Source organism: Artemia sp. Qi Xiang Cuo, chromosome 11 (assembly GCF_049724085.1).
Source record: "Artemia sp. Qi Xiang Cuo chromosome 11, ASM4972408v1, whole genome shotgun sequence".
NCBI classification, from domain to species: Eukaryota; Metazoa; Arthropoda; class Branchiopoda; order Anostraca; family Artemiidae; genus Artemia; species Artemia sp. Qi Xiang Cuo.
The window spans coordinates 10,404,231-10,430,726 of record NC_142804.1 but is presented as its reverse complement, the minus strand read 5'-3'; the positions used below and the strand labels follow the sequence as shown (position 1 = coordinate 10,430,726).

Genomic DNA, 26,496 nt, shown 5'->3' with positions numbered 1-26,496 from the left:
ATTGATTGAGGTTGGGAAGCTCCGTGATACTCTATTTGACTGTCGCATCTACAGGGCTACCACCCCTAGTGATTTATCACTATTTCTAGTGATTTTTAAAGTTGCCTAGTGATTTTTTTTTAGCTAGGGATTTATAGTGATTTTTTTTCTAAAACTAGTTATTTGTTCCTATATTTAGTGATTTTCCATGATATAGCGCGTATATTCATGATTCAATCAAATAATTCGCACAAGAAGCTAATTAATAAGAAAAATCGCAAAATAGTGATTCACTACAGTTCCTGATACATTCCAGATTAGCATTTATGCAAATATACTGACTTTAAAACTTCCGAATTCCCACCATATATCTATATCAGATAAAGACCCCAGAGCGTTATCATAAAAATAAAAGGCGAACCGAGTTAGTCGCAAAATTGCAAAAATGTTCTATACTTCCTTTCACAACATTTGCTCTGGTCGAATTTTTGTCTTCATATTTATGTTTTTTTTTTTCTCTCTATAATCTATCAGTCCTAAATTAGATTTTCTTCTGTTAAAACCTTTGAAACTGGAGTGAACGGTGGATATGAATATATCCTCTACATCTGTAAATAAAACAGAAATGGAGTCTTTGTAAAATAAGAAGGTAGGTATACATTACATATAATTTTCTAAATAAAAAAAGAAATCATTGAAAAAGAAAATAGGACTTATTGCTTTTTATAATAGGATTTGTAATATAACAAGATAGATTAAATTGATTGTAGTTTGATAATTGATGTCAGTTGGGAGTAAGAAGGGGGGGGGGTATGTACTCTGGGAATTGTCTAATGGTTTTAGTATTTACTTCCAATATCTAATCGAAACTCCAGTAATTCCCCAAACTCTCTTATTTGTAATCAAAACACCTAATAAGCACAGATAACGTTCTATTCTTTCAGTTTTTGGATTCATGTGCTAATATATCAAACAGTTTGTGGTAACAAACTGTAAGAATGAAACGACACGGCTCAAAAGTGCCCGAAACTTTAAGAAACGGAATTTTGATATCAATCGATACATCAGAGGCTTATTATGTTGATTCCAAATATATAATATTCATTAAGCTTCGTTTTACCCATAAAACGCTAAGAAACTGCGAAAAATTTTCCGATTTTCAAAAGAGGGAAGAAACATCCACTAAAAGTCAAAGAATTTTAATTAAAATCAAACCGTTAGATTTGGCGTATCAGAGAACCCTACTGTAGAGGTTTGAAGTCCCTACATCTAAAAGTGTTGAATTTTGTGTTATTTGCCGGTAGAAAAATCGTGGTTGTGTGTCATTTTTTTTTTTTTCAAGGGTAATTGTATCGAATCAATGGTCCTAGAACATCGGGAGAAGGCCGATTTGAACAGAAATTAAAATTTCTGGTGTCCCTTTTATTTGACCAAAAAGATCAACGGCTACTAGTCCCCACGCCCCTTTTCCCCAAAATTGTTCGATCAAAAGTTTGAGATAGCCATTTGGTTTAGAATAGTTGAAAGGTTCCAAAACTATACTTTTAGATTTAACATGACCCACGCAGCCCTTGTGGATAGGTCTGGGGGTGAAAGTATGCTAAGGATAATTTGCTAAGGATAATAAGGATAATGTACGATCTATGAAACCCAGTTTCATAGCCACAAAGACAAATAACGGATGACATAATGCATTGGACTTGTATATTTCGGGCTATATATTTGTGCATTAAGGGGGGGTGGGTTTAAGGTTAGGTTAAATTACTTTACCCCAACACCCTTCCTCTAATGTGTGAATATATAGCCCAAATTATATTATTATATGAACTAAAATATTATATTTTTATCACATCTTGGTATATTTCATTAGGATTAATATAACAATTTTTCTTGGGTGTGTTCCGTATAATTAACAAGTACCTATTTTTTCTATTGAAGAAGCAATAAGACCAATGCTTATAGAAATTTGTAAAGGGCAGGACCAATTTTTTCATCAAACTATAAAAAGGCCATTTTCAGAATTGTCCTATTGTTCCAGGAATTATAAGTCACTAGCGTTATGCAAAGACCGTCTAAGTCTAATTTCTTACGAAATTGAGTTATGGGCTCCACCTTATGTAAAATTTCACGATAAGTCGGTTTGTATAGTCAAAATCGATCTCAGTCTTCAAATAAGGTCAAAGTTAAAATTTGAATTTACAGTAATTTGTAAATCGCAAAAACAAGTCAAGTCCTTGGATCCAGCGGTAACTGGACTTGGAATGTTTTTGCTTTTTGTCTGTGGCAGAAGGATTGGACTATCATTAGTGTTTACAAACCAAATGGAATTTCTGGAAGGAGAAAAGGGTGAAACGATTAAACTACTAAAGCATTTTGCTAAATTTTGATTTTCTTGTGTTTATTAGTTTAAAGGTTAATATTAAGGTATTTAAGCCATTTTTCGGTCTCTTCTTTTCATCTTGTGACTGGTAGTGTTGAATTGCTTTTTTTGCGTTTCCTATAGTGCTTGGTTAGCCATTAGGAATGTCCGACCCTCCTGACTTAGGGGGTTCAGCTACATCTTCTGTTATCTCAGACCAATATCATTATTATGAGTACAAATCATAAGAATCTGAATGCAAGCAATAGTCACCCTGGTCCCCTCAATCCCACTCTGGGGATAATCGTGAAAGCAATCATGCTTTTGAGAAAGCAGACAAATAAGTTCCAAAAGGACTCAATATTGGTAGGGTCAATCAACGGTGTTAACTGTTTGAAGGTTAAGAATCAATATGTGTTCAATAAAGTTCTGGTCATAAGGAAGCTAGAGTTGGCTGATGATCTAATATTAACATTTTCCTGTGATAAGGATTACCCTGTCCCAAGTTCACAAGGACTGCAGGAAAATCCCCCTAACGGCTACATGCCTGAGGGGCTTGTCTTTTTTTATAATACACCCTCAGTAAAATTTGTTTTGTACGCAGATGACTTAGCCATTTGGACTGAGGGCACTTGTCCTCAAACTTGTGAACCCAAGCTTCAGGGAGCTATTGATAAACTGTCAATATGGCTCAATCCAAAAAGTCTGTTTTTTTTCCTATCCCAAAAACTACTGGCAATGTTTTCTATAGGAAAAGTGACCAAAGGCAAGATTGTCCCTCAATCAGTTTGACTCTGTATAATCAGTTCATTCACTTTGACAGGAATGTGAAGTTCCTTGGAGTTTGGCTCGACAATAAGTTTAATTGGAATGTTCATATTTCATATCTGACTAATGCACTTGAAAAATGGCTGAAATTTATGCGTGATGTTGCAGGGCAAAAGTGGGGTACCAGCCAAGATGGGCTTTGAAAACTACTCATTTCCATAATATATGGAAAGATTGAATATTGTCTTCCTGTGTACTACTCAGCTTCAAAAAAGTTACTTACTAAAATAGAATCATTAGTACATTAGAGTCTGAGACTAATCACTGGTGCTCTTAAAAGTACACCCACTGCAGCACTGTACAAGAAGGTGAATATCCCTTCTTTAGAAGAAAGGTTCTTGAAATTATCCTCCAATTACTTTATGAAAGTTAACAACAATCATAACCACCTTGTTTTCAAAGAGTGTTCTGCAAATTTATCATTCTCATGTGAAAATTGGAAGCCATATAGTAGTCCAACCATTGTCAAGTTGAGCTCCTTACTGGATAGTATTGGTGTTCCTGAAAATCTAATATTTTCTTGAAAGACTCAGACCTCCTCCAACCCTCCCAATAGTATTTATAATGTCATAGACACTAACATCCTTGGCATGGATTGTCCTAAGACTAAGATGAACACTCAAATCCTTCGTCAACTAACATTAGCTATAATGGCAGAAATTTGCAGTTGAAAAAAGATTTTTACTGATCGATCAGTTTCCAATGATGGAAGGGCTTCCATAGGTATTTTTTCTGAATGGAATGTTTCATCAATTGGGATTATATTTTCAGATGGAACCTCGATTTTCCATGCGGAATGTGTTTCTGTCCAAAAAGCTCTGGATGCTGTGCTGGAAGCTAGATCAGGTTCCTTTGCTATCTTCTGTGATTCTAAAAGTGTTCTTTCTGATCTCAAAAAGAGGCAAGAAAATGTTATTCCAATTATTGTTCATCTAAAAGAAAAAGATTAAAAAAATCGTGTCTTCCCAGGCTTTTCAACTGAAAATGATTTGGCTTCCTTCTCACGTAATGATTAAGGGTAACGAAATTGCTGATGGTCTTGCTAAACAGGCTATTCACCACCTAATTACTCAGATGGTCACTCTCACTGTAAATGAATCCTCAAAGTTAATAACCTCTGCCGCAAATGTTTTTAGAATTAATAAAACCAGTATTGCAGCTACAAATACATATGTTTTGTTTTTTATCGGGCAATATATCCCCAATCACATTATCCACCCAAATAGAAAACCAAAAAATAGCGTATTCCCTCTACAACAACAGGATAAAAAGCTAGTTTACATTTATTTAAAAGTCATTTTGGGTTCATTGGCCAAATTGGAGAATTGATTCCACGGATGTAAAAGTGTACATTTAAGCTCATTTGGTTAGGAGAGTGTTGTAACAGAACTGAAAGATGCTTGATAGTCTTAAAAGGCTTTAAACTAGTTTTCAACACTACTTTTTTACCAGGCGAAAACTTGATCTTTCGAAACCTTGTGATCTAAATGCAATCGACGAAATTTTGATGGAGAGTGACCCAGAGGAGGATCTTTCTTCTGCAGAATCAATGATTTCTGAGTTTGTTCCTTCCAGTAGTAGCAGCGACGAAGAAGACTCCGTTGCTTTTGTTCTTAATCCTCCAAAAGTATACAAAAGCCTTCAGCCAGCTGAGGAAGTGGACTATGATGGCGAGACAATCCAGTCAGTTAGTGTTTTACAAACAGAAGAGAGTCCTAGTGAAATTAATAATAATACAAGCCAACAAGAACAGAATATGCCATCCGGTGGGTCAGGGAATGTTGTTGAAGACCCGGTGACAGATTCTTTGCCTGACCAAGACAGTGAAGTTATTGCGGAAGAAGCATATTCCGGACGAAAGCGTGGCCGAAGTGCGAAGTACATGAAACGGAGAGAATGGGCTGAAAGAAAATACAAAGGCGAAGAATATGTGAGTGCCAAAAATATTGTTCACCCTGCTAGGAAACAGAATAAAGCTTTTAGAAGTTGCAGGCTGAACTGTTGTGAAAAATTTGGTAGTGAAACGAAAGCCAGTCTGTTTGAATCGTACTGGGCTATAGGTGAAAAGAAACAGCAGCAGCAATTTCTTCTCAACTGCATGAACAGAATTCGACCGACACGAACCAGGAAAAGAAAAGATTACAGTAACAAGGAGCGCTATGCCTGGTACTATTATGTGACTGTTGAATCGGAGAGCTCGCAACGGTTCAAGGAAAACATAGGAAGTTCTCTATTATTAGCACTCCTGAGAGACGCCAAGCTTTCAACAGATCAGTCCCGGCTGACATTGAGCTTATAAAGCAGCACATTGAATCATTTCCTACTTATGAATACCACTATAGAAGGTCACAAACTTCCAGGAAATATCTTTTATTCTAATCTAAGCCTTCAGAAGATTTAAGATCTTTACAAATATTTTGCTGCAGAAAAGGGGTTGCCAGCAAAATCGGTTGCAATGTCCAAGAAAGTTTTCTATCAAGAATACAATCTTGGATTTAAATCTCCAGTCAGGGACTCCTGTGGAACATGTGAGAAGCTTAAGCACCAGATTAATTGTGCTAATCCTGAAGATTCCAAAAGAGTCTTGCAAGCTCAGCTTGAGGCCCGTGATACAGCCTATAGATCAACGTACGAGTCTAAACAGAAAGACAAAGAGGTTGTAAAGAATGACCATTCCACTCTGTTGTGGGTTTTGATCTACAGCAGTGTCTTCCTACGCCCTTTGTGCAGACTAAAATAGCTTTCTACAAAAGGCAACTGTGGACCTACAACCTTACCATTCACGTAATAAGCAGTTTGAAAGAGGAAAAGCCATACAATTACCTTTGGCACGAAGGAATGGAAGAGAAGGGAGCCTCTGAGGTAGTCTCTTGTCTGTTTAAGCATATGAAGGCACTGCCGTCAAGAATAACATGGCTAGTCTTGTACCCGGACACATGTGGTTCTCTGAATCGAAATATGTATGTGACCGGAATGTTTTTGTATTACTTTTCCAAAATTGCTTCGGAGGATTTTGAATGGATAGATCAAAAGTTTCTCGAACCCGGACATACTCACCTCGAAGGCGACAGCGATCATGCCAGGATTGAGAAGGCCAAAAGTATACAGACTTTGAAATTGGAGTTCCAGCTGACTGGACGAACTTAATACGTCTTGCATGGGAGAAAATTACCATGACCGCCACTGAGATGCCAAAGTAAAAAATGTTTGACTTGAACGAATTTTTCAGGAAAAGATGTGTCAAAAGGACAGTGGACATCGAAAATTAGCCATTCTCTTGGTTAGCTGTACGTTGGTTGAGGTACGAAAAAGAATTTGGCATCATCAAGTTCAAAACTTGTCTAGATGGAGATGCACCGTTCAGAATAATGAATCAGAGGCAACGCTGTATCGTTGCCTATAGTAAAGGCCATACGGCTCCAATGTTTTATTATTTATTATTTGTTTTCCAGAGGCATTTCATACGGAAGGGGTCGTCGTAGAAACTTCAAAGGGGGCTCAGTCGATTGGAAATCGAGAGTTCTAGTGCCCTTTTTAATAGTCGAATATTATTGGAGGGCAACTAGCCCCGCCTCTCCACACCCATCATCCCCCCAAACACATCCAATAAAAATTTTGAGATAGCCGTTTTGTTCAGCGTCGCTGATTTCCAGATAGATAATATATTTTTGAGGAGAAAACTCCCCCACAACCCTCAGGGCAAGGGTTTTAAGTTATGCCCTAGGGGCATATAAGGTTTTTATAAAAGGAGTTGTCGTAGAAACTTCAAAACAGGCTCATTTGGTTGTAAATTCAAAGGGCTAGTGCCCTTTTTTATAGTAAAAAGTGATTGGAGGGCACCTAGCCCCCCCCCCTCCACGCCCATCATCTCCTCAAACACATCCAATCAAAATTTAAGATAGCCATTTTTGTTCTGTAGCGATGAAATTTATCATGTGACTATAAAAATGTGGGTGTAAAAGAAAAGGACTGGGCTTAATTGGTAATAAATATTGACCGCGTCAAATCTAATATCGTACTTTAAAACTGCGAACTTACACCTTATTAGTTCTCCGATAGCGCCGCTTATAGCGCTAAAGATTGTGCCATCGAGCCCTGCGCCACAATAATGGGGAGTGAAGTAAATTTATAACCGCGCCACCCTCAAATATTGAGAGAAAATAACATGTGTAGCCATATAAATGTGACCTCTTTTCTTCGAGCGATCTGGAGATCAGATTCCCTGGGAACGTCCTTGGAGATATGCGAAGTAATTAGCTGTCATTAGGCTAGATATAGACATATAAAATGAAATAAACACAGGTAAAAAACAATAGATTTATTGAGACTTACATATTTAGGTGAACAGCAGTGAGTCACTTCGAACGACAATAACGGTGACTGAGATATAGCAATGAAGGAATTGCAAAACTTGAACGTCGAAACAATTATGTCTAAATGATCCTGAATCTCCTTTACGAATATTTTCAAAAAGCAATTTTACCCCACTATCAAATGTAGTTTTTTCTGTACTGCGCCGTAAGAACTGGCCCACCATTGGATGAAGTGGCCCAAGGATGTGAACCCTTTGTCCAATAAATTGTTTTAAATATTTCTGATGATTCAAACGTTCACACGGTTCTTATCATTTAAACTTCCTTAGAAATATTGTGCGTAGCACTTTTTTTATTGCCCACTCTCTTAGCGAAATCCAAAGCTTGGATAGAGCCGTTCTTTGTCTGAGGCTAACTGCGGTTTTTTTTCTTTTCTGATTTATGACTTTTAATTTTTGAAAATAGATTTAACTTAATTATAGGAAATCGGAATTATATTTAGAAAGAAGGAAATTTATTTTTGTATTTTAAATACATCGCATTTTACTCACGGTACATATTACCCTTCCCATCAATTAATGACATCCCGTCATTAGTACTTGCTTGCCTTTGGGCTTTTAAAATGTTCGCAATTTATTAACTATTTCTTCGACATAATTATTTTATATTTATGTTATAGTTTAATCAGGAGTGCTAAAAATTTTCTCTATTACTTTTCTTATTTTATTCTACGTCCCTATCTAAAATTCATCTACCGGACTCAGATTTTTTATGGTTCTAGGCTAGCTACTATACTAAAGATTTTTTTCTTCTACATGTAACATTGATTATTTATACATTTCCCACAAGATTGGGGCTGTTCTACCTTCACATCTTTTTTGGTAGTAACTTTTCACAAGGTTTTTTTTTTATTTTGCTGTTTATATGGCACACTACTTTCTATCTATGCTACATTAAATGAACAGCTCAACAACACAACACATAACTCTATCTGGACATCTAACAGTACATACAAGAACGATTTAAAACACATGATATTCGGTTTACCATATTCACTGGTAACATTAAAACAATTTCAATGGGGAAGTTTGCTACGCAACGTTAATGATGGGATATTCGGATTTTTGAGTTATCAAAGTTATTAAGAAGTAACATATGTAAATTCACATCTATTTCATCACCATTCGAGTTTTTAGTGTACTCAATCCTTCTGTTGTAAATTATTTTCCTTCGCTCTTTTCGTCTTGGCAAAATTTTTTAAAGCACTTACGTTATGGTTTCTTCATGGGACAGTTCAAGCACGATTGTGTTCACACGATGAGCTTTCTCTAATTGTCAACTGGGAAATGATGCTTCCAACTAAAGGTGTGGGATATGTTATCAGGCTGCCTAATGCATCCTTAAATAGGGACTTGGGGGAATATACACTAAATGCTATATACACAAATTTAATTAAAATTGATCTTACAAATTATTTAAAAAAACCGATAGATATTAACACAGAACCGGTCACAAAAATACATTTGAGGTTAGCTGCCAAAAAAGCTGGAATAGCAATAAGAACGTGTTTTTAAATTATTTTTTTTTCATCTCATTGAATCGCCTTATTTTACCTTACTTTTAATCAGTCCTAGTTGAACTTCGCTGAAGTAAGGATGCTAGGACTGCTTTGAAAAAAAAATTAATTTTCGGTTTTATTGGTTGCATGTTGTTGTGAGTCTTTTTTCTTTCATATATTTTTGTCTTGCTGAGGACGAACCTTGGACATAGGGCAGAAAAATTCATTCAAATTATCTCCACTGTCTTGAAAAAAGATTTCCCTATTGTTCTTCGTACTTTTGTTGTTTGTTATGGAAAGGCAGTGTGGTCTTCGTCGCTATTTTTTTTTTGAGTTGCTCAGTGCAGATACAACCTAGTAGCATCTATTTTCATCATACTTCAACCAACGAAGAGTACTCACCATACACTCCAGGCAATTTTCATCCCAGCTTCGTCTACTAAAACAACAGTTACCTTTGATCATTGTTTTTTCGACAACGAACCATATTACGTATCAGGTAGCACTATATTTGAATCTCAGTATCCAGTGCATTATTGAACTATATAATCACATAAATTCTGAGAACCCCATCGACCAGTACAAGATATAAGTACATAAATATCGCCTTTGATAATCATTTTGGACCCATATACCATATGACCGTATAGTTATGATATTTGATGACCCCAAAAACTATTTATGTGTTACAGACTTACGGGTCGAATCCCTTTCGACCATCACTTGAAATCCATCCTATCCCCTCTGTGTGGAAAATTCATATCTCTGTTATCCCATAAACGTTACGAGATAATTTCTGAACAATTGACCTGGAAACCAAAATTAACCCCAGTGACCAACCCCTCAGTGACAAAACACCCCTCCCACAAGTTAAAGACAATATGTCGAAGGAGTCACTATAGTTTGATCTCGACCTGTTCCAAACCCAAACTTCAATTCCCCCGTGATTAACCTAGGAATCACCGCAAAGGTTAATAGACACAAGCCATGAACTAACAATTTTATAAGAGAACTGTGATCCCTAAATGCGCAAAAGAACAATTTTATGCGAGAATACATTCTCTGTGTGCCTAAAAATATCCCAAAAATGATATGCTGAGAAGAAAATAAACGCACTTCCAGTGTTCGACCCCTTATTGATAAGGCACCCTATGAACTATAAAATAGCAGGTGAGAATGAACCCTGATAACATATCCCACACCTGTAGTTGGAAGCATCATTTCCCAGTTGACAATTAGAGAAAGCTCGACGTGTGAACACAATCGTGCTTGAACTGTCCCATGAAGAAACCATAACGTAAGTGCTTTAAAAAATTTTGCCAAGACGAAAAGAGTGAAGGACAATAATTTACAACAGAAGGATTGAGTACACTAAAGACTCAAATGGTGATGAAATAGATGTGAATTTACATATGTTACTTCTTAATAACTTTGATAACTCAGAAATCCCAATATCCCATCATTAACGTTGCGTAGCAAACATCCCCATTGAAAGTGTTTCAATGTTACCAGTGAATATGGTAATCCCAATATTGTGTGTTTTAAATCGTTCTTGTATGTAATGTTAGATGTCCAGATAGAGTTATGTGTAGCGTTGTCGAGCTATTCATTTAATGTAGAGTAGATAGAAAGTAGTGTGCCATATAGACAGCAAAATAAAAAAAAACCTTGTAAAAAGTGAATTCAAAAAAAATGTGAAGGTAGAATAACCCCAACCTTGTTGGAAATGTAAATGTAATCAGTGTTGGATGTAGAAGAAAAAAATCTTTAGTATAGTAGCTAGCCTAGAACCATAAATAATCTTAGTCCGGTAGATGAATTTTAGATAGGGACGTAGAATAAAATAAGAAAAGTAATAGAGAAAATTTTTAGCACTCCCGATTAAACCATAAAATAAATATAAAATAATTATGTAGAAGAAATTCTCCTTTGTCATAAAATATAATCTGTTCCTCGCATAGCAGATTTTCGGGAATTTCAGATGGGGTCGCAAACCATATTTTGGATTTGCTAACTACTGGCTCAATCATCTGTGATATTTGAATTTTTTGCATCGTTTTGGGAGGGACTTTTGTTTTCCTTATCGTGAATCCGTAATATTTCTCTTTATTTGCATTGTTTATTAGATTCATACTGGCGCTATGCCGCGCCATTGTGGTATCTTGTGGCGTCGCTTTGGGTTTTACTATGTTTTTCCATAATTCCACTATTTTCTTGATTTTGTTTGACCTGTACTGTCGCATATCTCATATTTTTATTTTTGCAGATTCAATACTTTTATTATTTAAATTTACTTCATCTCTGCAATGTCTTTCAGAATAATTGGATAAGTTTCTGATTATTCCTTTTCCTACTTGCGAGACATGAGGTTCAAATGATTGCGACATTATACCATCAGAAATTTTGTTTACTGTTACGTTGTCTTCGTAACCTCTGTTACGATTTCTTAAGGTAGAAATTTCTTCCCCTACCTTAGCCGGGTAGATGAGCCTCTGGTTTGCTATGTCTAATAGTACTCTATTGGACCTTAAAAAGTTTGCGCCTATAATTGCTTCTTACGGAAAGTTATCGCATATTATAAAATTTGTCTGGAAGATCCTATTGTCTCTTTTTAGGTTTAGGCAAATTGAACCCCTTGCATCCAGTTTATGCCCTATCACACTAGATAAATTGGGATTATTAGGGTTCCTCTGTCGCCTAATATGCAGAGGCAACATATTAAATACGCATGAGTTTATGATATTGACTGTAGCTCCGCTGTCAACTAAGGCTTTAAAGTAAATGTTTTCTACACAAAAATCATTAAATATAAGCAACCTATTATTATTATCACTACAATAAACAAATAAGTGGAACAACAGGGAAATTTTTTATACAAGACAGTGGAACGCAACTTTAAATGAATATTTTGACCCTATATCCAAGGGCCGTCCTCAGCAAAACAGACGAAGAGAATAAAAACACTATAAAAGAAACTTACATAAAAATTCAATTATAAAAACTGTTAAATTTTTTTTTAAAACAGCCCTAATATCATTACTTCAAGGAAGTTCAACCAGGACTGGTACTCCAAACGAAATGGACAGAGAACAATTCATTCAGATGGAATTAAAATACTTACAGACAAGATTTTAAAGCTAATCTCGCCTTCTTGGCAGGCAGCCTAGACGGTCTATTCGTAATAGGTTGAGTGGAGTTATTTACTGGTTTTTTAATATAATTAGTCAAATCATTTTTAATTAAATTTGTGTATAGGGAATTAAGCGAATATTCCCCCAAATCTCTATTTAAAGAAATATTACTATTTATTTTGATTCTAATTTCAATTGCCTCTCGAACAACCTGTTTTATGCCTAAATCATTGTTAATAAAGCAAGTTTCTTCAAAAAGCATTTTATGACTAGGGTTATCATATATGTGACTGCTTAAAGCAGAATCAAAGGAAATATTTGTATTATTAGAATTTAAAGCTTTAGTTATGTCATCTTTGTGTTGTTGCAGGCGTTTTTCTAAATTTTGATGGGTTCTGCCAACATAAAAATGGCCACAGCCATATGGTATTTGATAAAACCTTCTCTGGCGAGTAGCTGGGATTATTTTTTTGCCAGGATTTAAGAAATTCACGATTTATAAATTATTTGTGAAAAAAACATACAAATTATTTTGTGTGCAAACTTTTTTTAAACTTGTAGTGACTTTTGGAATTTATGAAAGGTAAATTATATTGGAGGGCTTGACGGGAACTTCACATTGCAAAAGACCCTTAGTTTTACGGGAGTGTCTTGCCAATCTTCGCCTAATTGTATTGTTAATAAAGACAATAGGATAACCGTTTCCAAAAAGTATGTCTCTAATAAAATTTAATTCATCTGTGATGTAAGATTCAGAGCAAATGTTTAGGGCACGGTCAACAAGAGATGTAACAACATCTCTTTTAACTTGTGGGAGGTGATTGGATTTAAAATGTAGATATCTGTTATTTTGTGTGGGTCTTCTGTAAATTGTAAAATCCAGTTTATCAATGTCACGAATAATTAATACATCCAGAAACGGTAATTTATTTGCATTTTCAATTTCTAAGGTAAATTGTAAATTTCGGTCATATGTATTAAGGTGATCTAGAAAGCCCCTATGTTCATTTTCCCCATAATTCCAGAGTGATATTACATCATCCATATAACGCCCCCAATAAACATGTTTTAAAAAATATGAATTTAAGGCCCAATTTTCAAGGTGTTCTACATAAATGTTCGCTAATAACCCGGATAGCGGTGCCCCCATAGGGAGATCAATTTTGTGTTGATGAAAAGAATTGTGGAACTGAAAATAGGTTGAACACTTATTGCAAATTCTGACTAGGGACATTAAAACCTCACAATCTATTCCAATTGTTTAATCTTCAATTAAATGATAGTTTTCTTCTATTTTATTTTTTAGTAACTGCTAAGATATTGCTACATCAATATTTGTGTACATAGAAACTATGTCAAAACTACTTACTATTGTGTTTTTTGAAATGCTTGAACTTTTAAGTTTTTTTACTAAATCTACCGAATTACATATGTACGATTTTTGGGAATAAAGTAACGGTTTGAAGGCTGTACATAACCACCTTCCAATATTGGAAGCAGGGGCTTTCGTATATGCTACAATTGGCCTTAGGGAAAGACCGTTTTCAAGCAGTTTTGGTAAACAGTAAAACATTGTTCTAAATCTACCCAAGGGAAGAAATTTATAATACAATTGCGGATGATTTATGCTGTTTTGTTTTAGATTAATTGATTTGTAAGTATTTGTATTCGCAAGCTAAATCAGTATAGCTGTGATTCATGGGAGTATATGTATTTGTGTCATTTAAGCGTGAATAAATTTTATTGTCGTAATCTAAGGTATCCATGAGTACAAGTGAATTTCCCTTGTCTGCTTTAGTTATTATAATTTAAGGGCCTTTGCGAACACTAGACAAGGTTTTCATGTCTTGCAAAATTTTTGGCGTCTAATTAGTATGAGACGTAACTTTTTTTTGGCTGCCGTAAAGTGTATTAATTAAACAAGACCTCACTTCACCTGGGTTAGAAATGAATATGTAAGGTTTGTGCAAAGAGAATTGTAAGGATGAAACTATATATGCCACAGGAACTTGTTTTGGTGGAAAAGAAAATTTTGGACCTTTTTTAAGAGTTTGGATTTCCTTAAGTTCAAGAGCTCTAGAGGAGAGATTAACAATAGTGGTTCCTGGATTAAACCATGAGGTATAAACACGATGATTCATCAAAGATTCATATCTCAGACATTCCAATTTCTTATAAAGACGTTCTCTAGACAAACGAAAATCGTGACTAAATAAATTCTTTTCCAATCGTACAACCTGAGAATAATCAACCGTGGACTGATTTTCGCACAATAATTTTTCAAGAGATTTTCTTTCTGAGAAAATAATGTGTCGTTTTTGTTTGTTTTCCTTAATAATGTGGACGAGAGTTTTTAAATGTAATGTGTGCGCGAAATTCGCTTCTTTACGGGTATTTAAATTCAATTTATATCTTAAGGACTTAGGAATAAGATTTTCATTTTTACACGATTCTAAAAACTTTTGTTGATTTATAATATTAGCATATTTTTTGCCTAAACTAATAAAATAAAAGATATCATAAGTCAACTGCTCTTTACACATTTTTATTGATAGAGAGTCAGTTTCTTTCTGGAAGTGGGACAGTCAACATCAAAATGGATGCTTATAAATTATTGAATATTGAAAGTGTTGATGAAACGAGGCCTAGAGTGCCTAAGGTGGCGGTGGAAATTACAAGAGGTTCCCGACTAACCCTAAAATGGGACAAGATGTACAATGGATATGTTATAACATTACGCAAATTGAAGTTGGAAGAACAATTATAATTTGGGGCTAAGGTGAATATAGTGCACATACAGAGAGTATAAGATAGATTAATTGCGCCGGCCAAACATATTTCAGAGAACAATTTATAGAAAACGGTTAGTCTGTATTTGGTAGTAAGAGTTTTAAAATTGATAGATTTAAGAATCAGAAAATCTTACGTAATCTTGTAAAATTAGAAAAATGGTTAGTTTGGGTGATGACTTTCTGGAATTATCTCTTCAACGAAAAATATTTTCTCGGGAAATGCTTAAAGATATAATGAGAACTGATTCCCCATGTTTGGACTATTGTATGAAACTTTATCGTCGTGGTTGCCTAGCTTTTATTCAATTTATAGATATATTAATTGAGACAAAAAATGATATTGTGGCCCTGCTCTTGACTACTACTTAGACAACCATTTTGTGAACCCACTCCTCCTAGGAGACATTTTATCGACCTCAAGCCAGCTTATTTTTTGAAGTGAGACAGTCAAGATCGAAAAATGTATTACACATGTCTATTATGCTTGTTTAGTTTGGACAGCTGCTCATCCTTTGAGAATTTTACTTTTGCTGATGACTATAATAATAAAATATAAATTATGCAATCCATGTAAATTGCATAGAGGACATGCTGGGCAAATTTAAGACTGTAGCTCCTGTCTTGAAGATATTTGTGACTCTCATAATAGAGATTTAATATAATCCAATTGTCACTATGATAAATGTGATCAAGGAGAAAATACTTACTCTGACATGATCACGAAAAACCCTAAACGGGATTTCCATTTATTCTTAAGAGACTGGTATCGTCGTGGTTTTAAATTATTTTAGGGAGACGAACCTGGTCTGCGCTTCCATTGCTAGAATAATACAACAGTCTGGTTTTTACAACATCGCTGTGAAGATACTGGCTACTTTTATTATAAACCTACAAAATTTGAATTGGCTGTTACAGAAATTGATTCTTCATATGAAAATTTTGCATGTGAAATTGCTTCAAATAAGCAAATTGAAACACGCGAATTTTATAATATGAATCAGAGTAGTGTTATTGACTTTATATGAAGTTACACTATATTGTAGAAAATGTGAACCTGACTTTGCACGTAAAGATGAATCCAAGTTGAATCCCGATGAACTGTTACCACTTATCGTTTCTGATGATTGCCTATACGTAGAAGAAGAAATCTAGAAAGGACACTGTGTTTTGTACATATACAAATTTTATTAATAAACAAATTTACATACTTTTTTAGAGCATTTCACTTTTAGGGCACCAAAATTTATATGATAGAGGTAGAAAAGAGCATTTTCAACTAGAAAGTCCTTCAATCGGGGATTGTCACAATTAATGTTGAAAAATTCGAAAAATAAAATAATGACTTCGAAAAATAAAATAAAATAGAGCCTGAAAACCACAGCTTTTGGTTGATAGATCTTGTACCCACTTCCAATTCTGAATAATAAATTTTCCACTCTTCTCAATATAATTTTTAATATGAGGTGTGTAGAATGTATACGGTAGGCCAAGAGGATCAAAAATTTCTATATTGCTTTTTTTTAAAGATACATAACCAATGTCTCGTCTTTACCGTTAATGGACTACTATTAACTATAATAATGGTATTGTCAACATGTTGAATGATCTCTGGGAAAGCTGAAGGTATGCAATAGGATTTATATTTTGACATGTATGGGTCCATATTGAAAACGCTCATTATTTGATTTGTGTTCATGGCGCAAAGTCTAATAAAACAGTGCCGTCAGGGGTAATTTCCGAATAAGTTTCAAATCAATTTAGCGAGATTAATGCAATACTTTCCTCCAATAGTTTGGCAAAGGTACACTCTAAACATACAGTACTCGTTTGGACATTTGTCAAATCTTGAGTACCGGACAAATCCAATACAATAATGGCATCAGTTTTCGCAAACATTTCTTCACTTATACCAGAGTGGCACCAATTATGGGGGGCAGGGAGGGGGGGGAGCATGGTCCCCCTAGACTTTGAAAATTACCTTCTTATTTATATTTCACAGTTATTTTCTATTTTAGTTATGTGCTATATTAAACCAGCAACTGGTCCAGTAAATACGACCAACAAACTGGTGCCCTAATTATATAATCTTGTTTTGAAATGTCTAAAAGCGAGCGCGTCTACACTATTTTATTTCTGAGTAGGGTTCATTCAAAACTAAGCTCCATGTGGTCAGTACCCGTTTCGTTATTGTTCTTGTGAAGAATTCGTTGTAAACTATGAGTTTTGTATATTGCCTTTTTTAGTAGCTGGGAAAGGAAATGTGTTCTAGGGTTTCAAGGGGTTTTGGTCAGCAGATTCTTGACGTTGTTGAATAGTTTATGGGATGAATAGTTCCAGTGGAGTGTATGGGACTGTCGTGAACAGGAAATGTAAGTGATTGGCTTATGGGGTTTCTAAGCGGGGTAGTTTCACCTTGGAGTATGGGAGTGATTTTCTAAGTGTGTTTTACGTGTTTCTTCAGTTCTTCTCTTGCCGTGTCTGAGTGAAGTCCTTGTCTACTACTCGTTTAACTGCATCTATCTTAAACTACTGTACATAAACTTAGTACAATAAAACACATAGCTTATAGTGAAAGAGACTCTTCTGCCTCCTCTATGAGAACCAATAACTCGGAATGATTCGGCTACGTTTATAAAATTAAACACTTTATCAGCAGAAAGCAGGTATACATCGTAATCAAACTATGAGTAAAAAGCGACAACAAACTTTGGATTTTTTCGGTGAAAATGCAGAAGAAAAATGAAGAAACTATAGTGCAAGAAACTGGCAATAGTGTCAGCGCCCAAAGTCTCGGGTTAGTTGAGATAAATTTCCCCACCTGTGACAAAATTTTGGAAACAAGCGGAACAATAAATAGCTCAGATCAACATTAAAGTTCGTTCTGCTTCACTGAACCCCTTGCGGGTTCCAGTAGCAGTCAAAAAAACTCTCTCAGATATATCTAGGACGCGTCACGACAAACCAGCTCAACCTATTCTTGAGAGATATCCGGCTTCCACTTCTAGCGGAAGGAAATTCAGTGCACATTACTATAAGATTTATAAATGGATTGAATACTAAAAAAAACTTGAATTCCGTGTTTTGTTTTGCTTGTCGCCATTTTTCTATTGGGACACTAAGGGCTGGAGAAACTGCTGGAAAAAGGGCTTTCATTGAGTCAGGATTTTCCAAGCGGAAAGAGAGTTCTGCTCTATTAGAACAACATGATGGTTCTGAAAGACATAGACATTGTATGTCAGCATGGGCGAAATTTAAGATAATGAGTACTGATACTTCTAAATCTATAGCGAATGCCATAATTTAATCCAGATCTCAAGAGGTTCACGAAAATAGAGATCATGTAAAGTACATTTTTCGCGCTATTTGCTTTCTTGGCCAGCAAGGTCCTGCTTTGAGGGGTCATGACGAATCAGAAACATCTGCAAACCGGGGTAATTTGGTTGAATTGATGGAGGAAATGTTTAAAGGCAACGAAAAGCTGAAGGCCAAGTTACAGCACCGATATGGTCACTATTGCAGTAATCAGTACCAAAATGACGCAGTTACACTGATAGGAAATGCCTTGCGCCAAAAATATTATTTCAGAAGTAAAATCAGCTAATTACTTTGCTATTCTTGTCGACGAGACAAAAGACGTTTCTAGAAAAGAACAATTAGCGATCCTACTCAGGTACATATCAAATGGTAGATTCGATGGTAGAAATGGTAGATTCAAGCAAAGTTTATGGAGAAGGTGCCTCATGCAGTTTATGTACACTGTCACGCCCACAGATTAAACTTGGTTTTGACTGACTGCCTAAAAAATATCAGTGAACTTTCTGAATTTTTCTCTGTGGTGCAAAGACTTTACGCATTTATATCATGCAGCAGTACTCGTCACGAGCTATTTGCGGAATCCCAGCGTATTAGCGGGCAAAAAGTCTTGGAGCTAGAGAGGACCGTCCAGACTCGCTGGTTTTACGCAGTCCGCTCTATTTCGAAGGTGAAGGCCAGATATGATTGCATTGTTGCTGTGCTTGCCACAGTCTCTGATAGTTCCAATGGCGAGGCAGCGTGTGAAGCAAAAGGACTACTGGACAAAATCAACTCTGCCTCTTTTGTTTCAACTTTACACATAATGGAAAAAGTATTAGTCATTGTAAATTGTTTATCAGAGCAACTTCAATCCGGAAGTTTGCTGATTTATAAGGCACTTGCACTGATTTCTGGGACATATGAGACAGTCCAAAAGCTGAGAAATGATAACTAATGGAACAACTTAAGCAAAACATATCTGAATTCTTGGCTTTAAACGATATCCAGGAATCGAAATCTCCACAATCTAAAACCAGTGCTCGAAGCAAGAGAGGTCAAGCCATTCCCAGTCGTCTCAAAGACTTTCTTTCAAACTCAACAACCGGTAAATGCAATAACAGTCAGTCAGTTGAATCAGACTGCGGTAAAATTCTGTACTTTGAGGTAATAGATCGTTTCACGAGTGAGATGGACCAACGTTTCATGCAGAATATGCCTCTGCTCGACACTTTATCTGCCTCTCGACACCTCAAGTTCCAATTTTCTCGAACTTTCGAAAGTGGAGAGAGTTATTTGTCATTATCAAGAGATTCTCGATGTCGATGACTATGCCATAGAATCCCAGCTTTTTCTTGCAAAGCTGCATCTGTCAAAAAGTGATATTTCAAAAATAGATCTTCTTCTAGCTATCGAAATCTTATTCGACCTCCCAGTTGCCTATTCTGCATAGCTAAAACTGATGAAGCTAGTTGCTACTTTGCCTGTGACCACTGCCAGTAATGAACGATTCTTCTCGGCATTAGGGCGTGTGAAAGACTATCTGCGATCGACGATGGGAAACGACAGGCTCAGTGATCTCATGATAATGGCCGTTGAAAAAGAGGAGGTAAAGAAACTGGATATGGATAGATTAGTCGACAATTTTGCCAAGCAGCGACCTCGCCGCTACCCCCTGTTTTAGGTATGTTTGCTAAATGTTGTTCTTTTTTTTGCATCTTAATTTAAAAAAAAAATCGAAAAAAATCCTTGCCCCCCCTACATTTTCGTGAATTGGTGCCACTGTTATACCATTTCCATATAATTGTGTATCTCGATCTAGGGATTGCACAGTTAATTCATATAGGGTCTTGTAAGATTTATCAAAGGACAAGTTGTAGAGCGGGAGTCCATTTAGTTTACATACAAGCGATGAAACTCTAAACAGTCCTAACTAATGCGGGTAATCTGTCCATGATCCAATAGCACTAGCACTTTTTACAAAATCCGATGCCAATTTTGAAGGAATTTCACCATTGATAAATGAAGAATCGGTGTAGGTACGCGTACCTTTAGAATTATGTCGTTGATTTGAGCTTGTCTAAGGCATAAGTAATTTGATATTATTTCCAGCAACTCTTAATTTTTCAATTGCTAAAGCAACAGAACTCATAACTTGTTGTTTTTGTACAAAGAGTATTGCTGACGTGAGAGAAACTTTTACATCGGGTGCAGCACCCAGTATTTTTCGCATAATATAATTGGATGGTGCGAGTTGTAGCTTTATGTTAATCCTTACATTGGGAGGCAGTCATTGAGGTATATTAAGTATCTCATGATTTAGTTTCCCAACTAAATTTAAATCTTTAGTTGTCGCATCTCTAAGAATATTAGTGACGTCAGTATCTGTTTTGTATTCATAACCCAGTGCTTGTCCCCTCAACTGTTTATAAGACATTGGAGTCATCAACATGAATTGTATATAACTTGCATATTTTCAAACATTATTGCTCATACTTGCCGATTTTTCATGTATGTAGACGCTTATTGTCGAAATAAACTATCTTGTACACAATTTTTATAGGACAATCCCACAGCTACGCCTGATATTTTCTTGTTAGATTTTTTAACAATGACATTTAAATCAATAGATTTCGAATTCAAATCTATAAAGTAATCTTCATTGGAATAAATTTAAAAATGAACATTTTCATAGAGCGGTTGTTGCGGATGAAATTGTTCATAGTATCCATGTTTTACACTGACATTTAGATTTTCCACACTGAAAAGATTTAGAGATGAGGTGACTGAAGGGTGAGAATCTTTATGTGGTAGATATGCCATTTTTTCTAGGAAAAGAAATCCTTTTTGTATCTTTTTATCTTCTTTGATGCTTTTAGCTTCCGGGCTGACTTGTGACTGAAGGTGATGGGGTCTTTCAAGGGTGTGTAAGAGCTCCTCATACGAAGTGTTGACTGTAATGCATTGAAGGTGCTTTATATTGTAGTGATGAATGTTGTCATTAGATGTTTTTCGTTCAAGAACACGTTGGAGGGGGATATTGGTATTAAAAACTCTTGATCTCTCGACAAAGGATGCGTAAAGAAATATACAACTGTCCAAGGAGAAGGAGGGTGGATACTCTGTAAAAATGACATGATTCATACCACTAGCGCTTCCTGCACTTTTACCATTGATTACATTATGTTTAAAACCAAGAACTTCTCTTAGATTATCACTGAGAAAAACCTTTTCATTTTCAATGGGAAAACCAATGTAGATTTTACCATCTTCCTTAGAATAATTGAATTGAAAGACGCCATTTTTACGATATGAAATTTTTTGTTGATAGCAAGACACATTTCGTTCAGAGTCCCAAACTCTTTATATGGTAATGTGACAAAGGGGTATTCAAATTAGTTCATAATTTCAATTAAATGCTGACCGCTAACGATTGTCTAACCAAGTGCTCAAAGATTTGTGTAGTATGTGTGTTTCTATGTTAAAATTTCACAGGTATTTCTGATAATAAAAACTAAAATAGAAACTTACATTTTATGGAACTTAACGATTAGGGAAAATTTTGTCCAAAAATCGCTCGTTTTATTCGAACCACCATAAATAGTGTCGGAAAATAGAAAATGAATTTTTCATAAAAACCTTCAGACATAATGAACGTCTTAAACGGGTATCTACGAATCAAAATCAGAGTTGAATCCTAGCCAGCAAACAAGCAACTGTCACTTACCCTTGCGAGTACGACTACTTAATACCTTTTTAATTTGATAGATTTCACTATTTCCAACTTTTTATAATTCATAGTCGAATAAACCGCCAACAATATCCTTATCTTTCAAATCATATAGCCGATACGTTATAGGTTTAGTGTTCAAGATTTTTTACACTTTCAGAAGTTCAGTGCTCCACAACTAATTTCCCTTTTCAAAATTATTTCTTGTACGATTGATTTGAAAAGTAACAGCAACATTAAATTTTTCTTGCCCGGCTTTTCGTTAGAATATTGCTTAATAAAATGTGTATTGTCACTATGATGAGCTTTAATATGGCTAGCATTGAACAAGGGTCGATGAGAACGTTGATTATAAATCAGCATTATTTTATCTAAATCTTGAATAAACGCATCTGTATTTTTCAATGTACAATATCTTGAAATTAAAATTCGAATTGTTCGTATTAAACGTTCAGCCAATGTCACCTTCATAGGACTGTGACTATGATAGAGTACTGTATTACATTTAAATAAAACCCTTTTTACATGTGGATTAACAAATTCACTTCCACGATCTGTTTAATTTTTTTAATGATTCTTGTTCAAAGGTGAATTGAAGGGCTTTAGCAAGTTCATAGCCTCTCTTTGATTGTACCACAGGCCAATGTTTAAATGGCTGGGACACGGGTAAATTGCAGGAGTATGAATGACTCTCTTATTGGACACATACTTGTCAGTTTAGTTTTTGGAAAGGCATGCCTGCCTAGAGTCTTAGGCATGCTGATCAAGAATTTAAAAAGAGGCAAACAAGGCAGACCCGCCTATGGTCTTAAGAAGGTTGACCAAGAATTTAAAATTGACATAGGACCATAAATTTTCTTGAAATAACAGGCAAAACAATCGTTTAAAGCCATTTTTATTTTTCAAATAGTACCTATTCGTTGCCTAAGCTTAGCCCCACATTCTGAAAAAAATTTGAATTTTTCACAAATATTTTAATTTTTGGGTCACTTGCCCGAGACTCTGGGCGGGTGGGCGCCCCCGAATATTGTCCCAAATTCCTCTCTCAATTTAACACTTGTTCACGGATGCCCCTCTCAATGGAACTGCGTATGCAAGGTGACTAACAACACTTATGCAATTAAAATATACTGTAGAGTTTATAATGACGTATTTGAATCGCGTATAGAGTCAAAAGATCTACTTGTAATATATGAAGAGGATAAAGGCTTTAGTTTTTCGATAATGATTACCATAAACCCTATGATTTCGATGAAGATTGTAACTGGATTCCTCTTGTAAAAACTCTTTTGCTAGCTAATTTTTTATTTCTGGTAACCTTAGTAAGTGTTGTGGGAGAACTTAAACTTCCTGGCTCTCCAATATTTTCATAAACACCTTTCTGAATTTGATTTATTTTGACATTAAGCGTGGTGTGAGCCGTCCGCTACCATATTGCACACAACTGGGTGAGTTAATACGTCGTCACTTTTGTCTAGCTACTATTGTCATCGAATTATTGTTTCTACAAGGTGTCCTAGTATTTTAAAGGAGAGATTTAAAATCATCATATTTTACCTTTAATGTTTTGGTTGATGGACGATATACTTACTATATAATATTGATAAAATTAACGAGTAAGCACTTATTAGCCTAAAAGTTCCCTTCAAAGCCTGAAAAAATGATGAAAAAATGATATTATTTTTAATTATTTCTGAGGGAGTCTGAGTCTATTAAACTAGGGGGATGGGACACTTAAAAGAATAGAAAAGTCCATTCAAGGTCTGAAAGAGGTGAAAAAATGCCTTTAGTAGGCTAAGAACTGATGTTGAAGGAAGGATTTGAACAAGAATATAAACTAGCAAAAAAATAAGCGGTAAGTTTTTTATTACATCAATAAATATACTCATGTCTTCAAATTGTGCTGACAGGGCAGCGCTATGGGCTTTGACGAGCGGCCCACATGGGGGTGCGTAGAAGGCCCTGGGACGTCACGGACTTGCGTAAATGAGACGGCGGGGCTCACCTTAATATGAGCAGCCACCCACTCTCTTTTTAACTTCCTGACAGCCGGGCCAACGACGTCACGGTCTTGCAAAGATGGGGCTGCAGCTCGATGATCGGGAACCGGCGTATTTTGCACAGCAGCTCAATGGGCAGGACCTGACGTAGGCAATACTGGTCTGGAAGGGCCGGCAGATTTATCAGCATGGGGCTTGGAAGGGTCGGCATATTTAATACAAATACCCTCACAGTGGTCATTGCATTTGTCCTTGCTCCTTTTCTTGAGAGTGAAAGGGCTGGGGAATTCTAAAAAGAAAATTTAATATAAATTGGTGCTCTCTTCTACAGAAGAAAGCCCAATATGCGAAAAATCAGTGCCCCCTTCTAGATATCCCCTACAATATTCATAGAAAACAGAATCCTTTTTCATGCTATTAATATTTAAACATTGTCCATAAACCCTCTTAAGCTTTTAAATAGGTAAACCCTTTTCAAGAAAGCAAAAATTAAAATTTACGTGGAATAAGCTAGGGCTTCGCAATCAAACATTATATTATACAACTTGTGCGAAATAAACCCGACAGTCAGCAGGCATAGAATAGAAATAAATGTTCTTATTTTTACCATTTAGAAAAAAACATTTAAATACATGCCTAGAAATGCAAAGCATTTAAAAGCAAAACGAAGCTGTTTAAAGCTTAAAAAACTAGCAATATTCCTCAAGGGTCAAGAGGTGTATCAAACCCAGGCGAATAATTTCCCAATTAGATCACAGTTTAGATCAGATCACAATTTAGATCATTTAAATAGCTATAAAAAAACTAGATTTTTTGTCTATACTTATGATGGAAATAAATGTCTTTATGATGCGCCATATGCCCCCCTCCTTATACACAAATTCCAAGCCTAAAATATCATATAAAAAACTGCTTCACCCCCATTATGTGATAATTTGGAGAAAATAAAACCTTTTTCAAACAACCTAAGATTATAGCATCGGTTCCCGCATGGCATAATTGACTCCAACCCTTTCCGAGTGTCATTGTTTACAATTCACCCTTTTGAGAGGATTGCAGGAATAGCAGCCTTATTCACATATGTTTTGGTTAATTTATACAAAGCGGGCGCGAAAGATTTTACACACGTGATGAATGCTATGCCAAGGTTTTAAACGCGTGAAGGGGTGATATTGCAGAAAAGCACTTTTTGAGTAAAAGAATGAATCTTTTTGAAAGGATGAATTGTTTTCAAATGAATGAAGGGGGTAGGGTTGTTACACGGTGAAACGATGGTATTTTATGCTTTAAAACGAGTATAAACAAAGCAAAGTAGAAAGATTTTTTGGTGGAGGAGGGATCTTCCATGGAGTTATCTGCAACGCTCTCTAAGACGTTTATTAGAAAAGCAACGTGGGGGAGTCTTGCTATTTGGGAGGCATGTTTCGACATGTATAGGAGGAAAAACACCTAGGAATCTTGCCTAGAAAAAAGGGGTGGTATTGGCTAGTAACAGCATTTATTTTCAAATATATTCAAAGCAATAACCATCAACAGACATAAACAACATAACCAACAAACAACAAACATAACCAGCAAGCAGCAAACATAACCCACATAACCAACATAACCATCAACCAACAAACATAACCAACAAACATAATCAACAACAATCATAACGAACAAACATTACCATCAACAAACATAACCATCAAACAACATAACCAACAATCATAAGGAGCAAACATAACCAACAAACATAACGAACAAACATAACCAACAATCACATCCAACAACCAACAAACATAACAAACATAACCTATAAAAGATAACCAACAAACAACAAACATAACCAACAAACATAATCAACAAACATAACCAACAAACAACAACCAACAATCATATCCAACTAAACATAACCAACAAACAACAATCACATCCAAAAAACAACAAAACCAACAAAAATACCCAACAAACATAACCAACAAACATATAATAATTTCCCTCGGGATGCCTTGAGGTCAAAGGAATCCTAGGGAATAGCTTAATACCTACAACTTCTAAAAAAAATTTCAAGATCAAAATCGGATGGGGGTGGGCTGCGGTCAGAGTAATCTTGGCGATACTGCTATTATACTTGCTCAACTAGAGTAAAAAGAAAATAGTTTCTATGTTTTTTGGAAAAAAACTGCGGTTTTGAATTGACAAGGAAAAAAATCAAAAAGAAAAAGCAAATATTTTGATTAGATCACCGGTAACCAATTTTCATTGATCGGGGTATAAGCCAAGGGTATCAGTTTGGACAAATACAGGGAGGAAGCAAGGATTTTGTTCTATTCTCTGCATAAAGATGCAAAAAGGCATTTTTTCGAAATTTCAAGGGTAACTTTCACTTGAGAAAAAAATATCAATCTCAAGGTATTTTTCCACATCTAGGGGGATAGCCTTACCCCTTTCCTGTAGGTGTGCCTGTATAGAAAATGGTAAAGAAATATAACACTTATTAGTTACAATGATAGAGTATTATAATTCTAAT

General features: G+C 35.6%; 1 protein-coding gene across 1 annotated transcript in view; it reads right to left on the bottom strand.

Moving 5' to 3' along the window:
• Window positions 1–6,447: 6,447 nt before the first annotated feature.
• LOC148946624 (uncharacterized) overlaps window positions 6,448–26,496 on the bottom strand; it is a 64,167-nt gene continuing 44,118 nt past the window's right edge. The window contains exon 4 of the mRNA XM_089096369.1: window positions 6,448–6,507. Within this exon, the coding sequence (XP_088952495.1) occupies window positions 6,448–6,507 (60 nt within the window). The remainder of the gene's footprint in view (window positions 6,508–26,496) is intronic.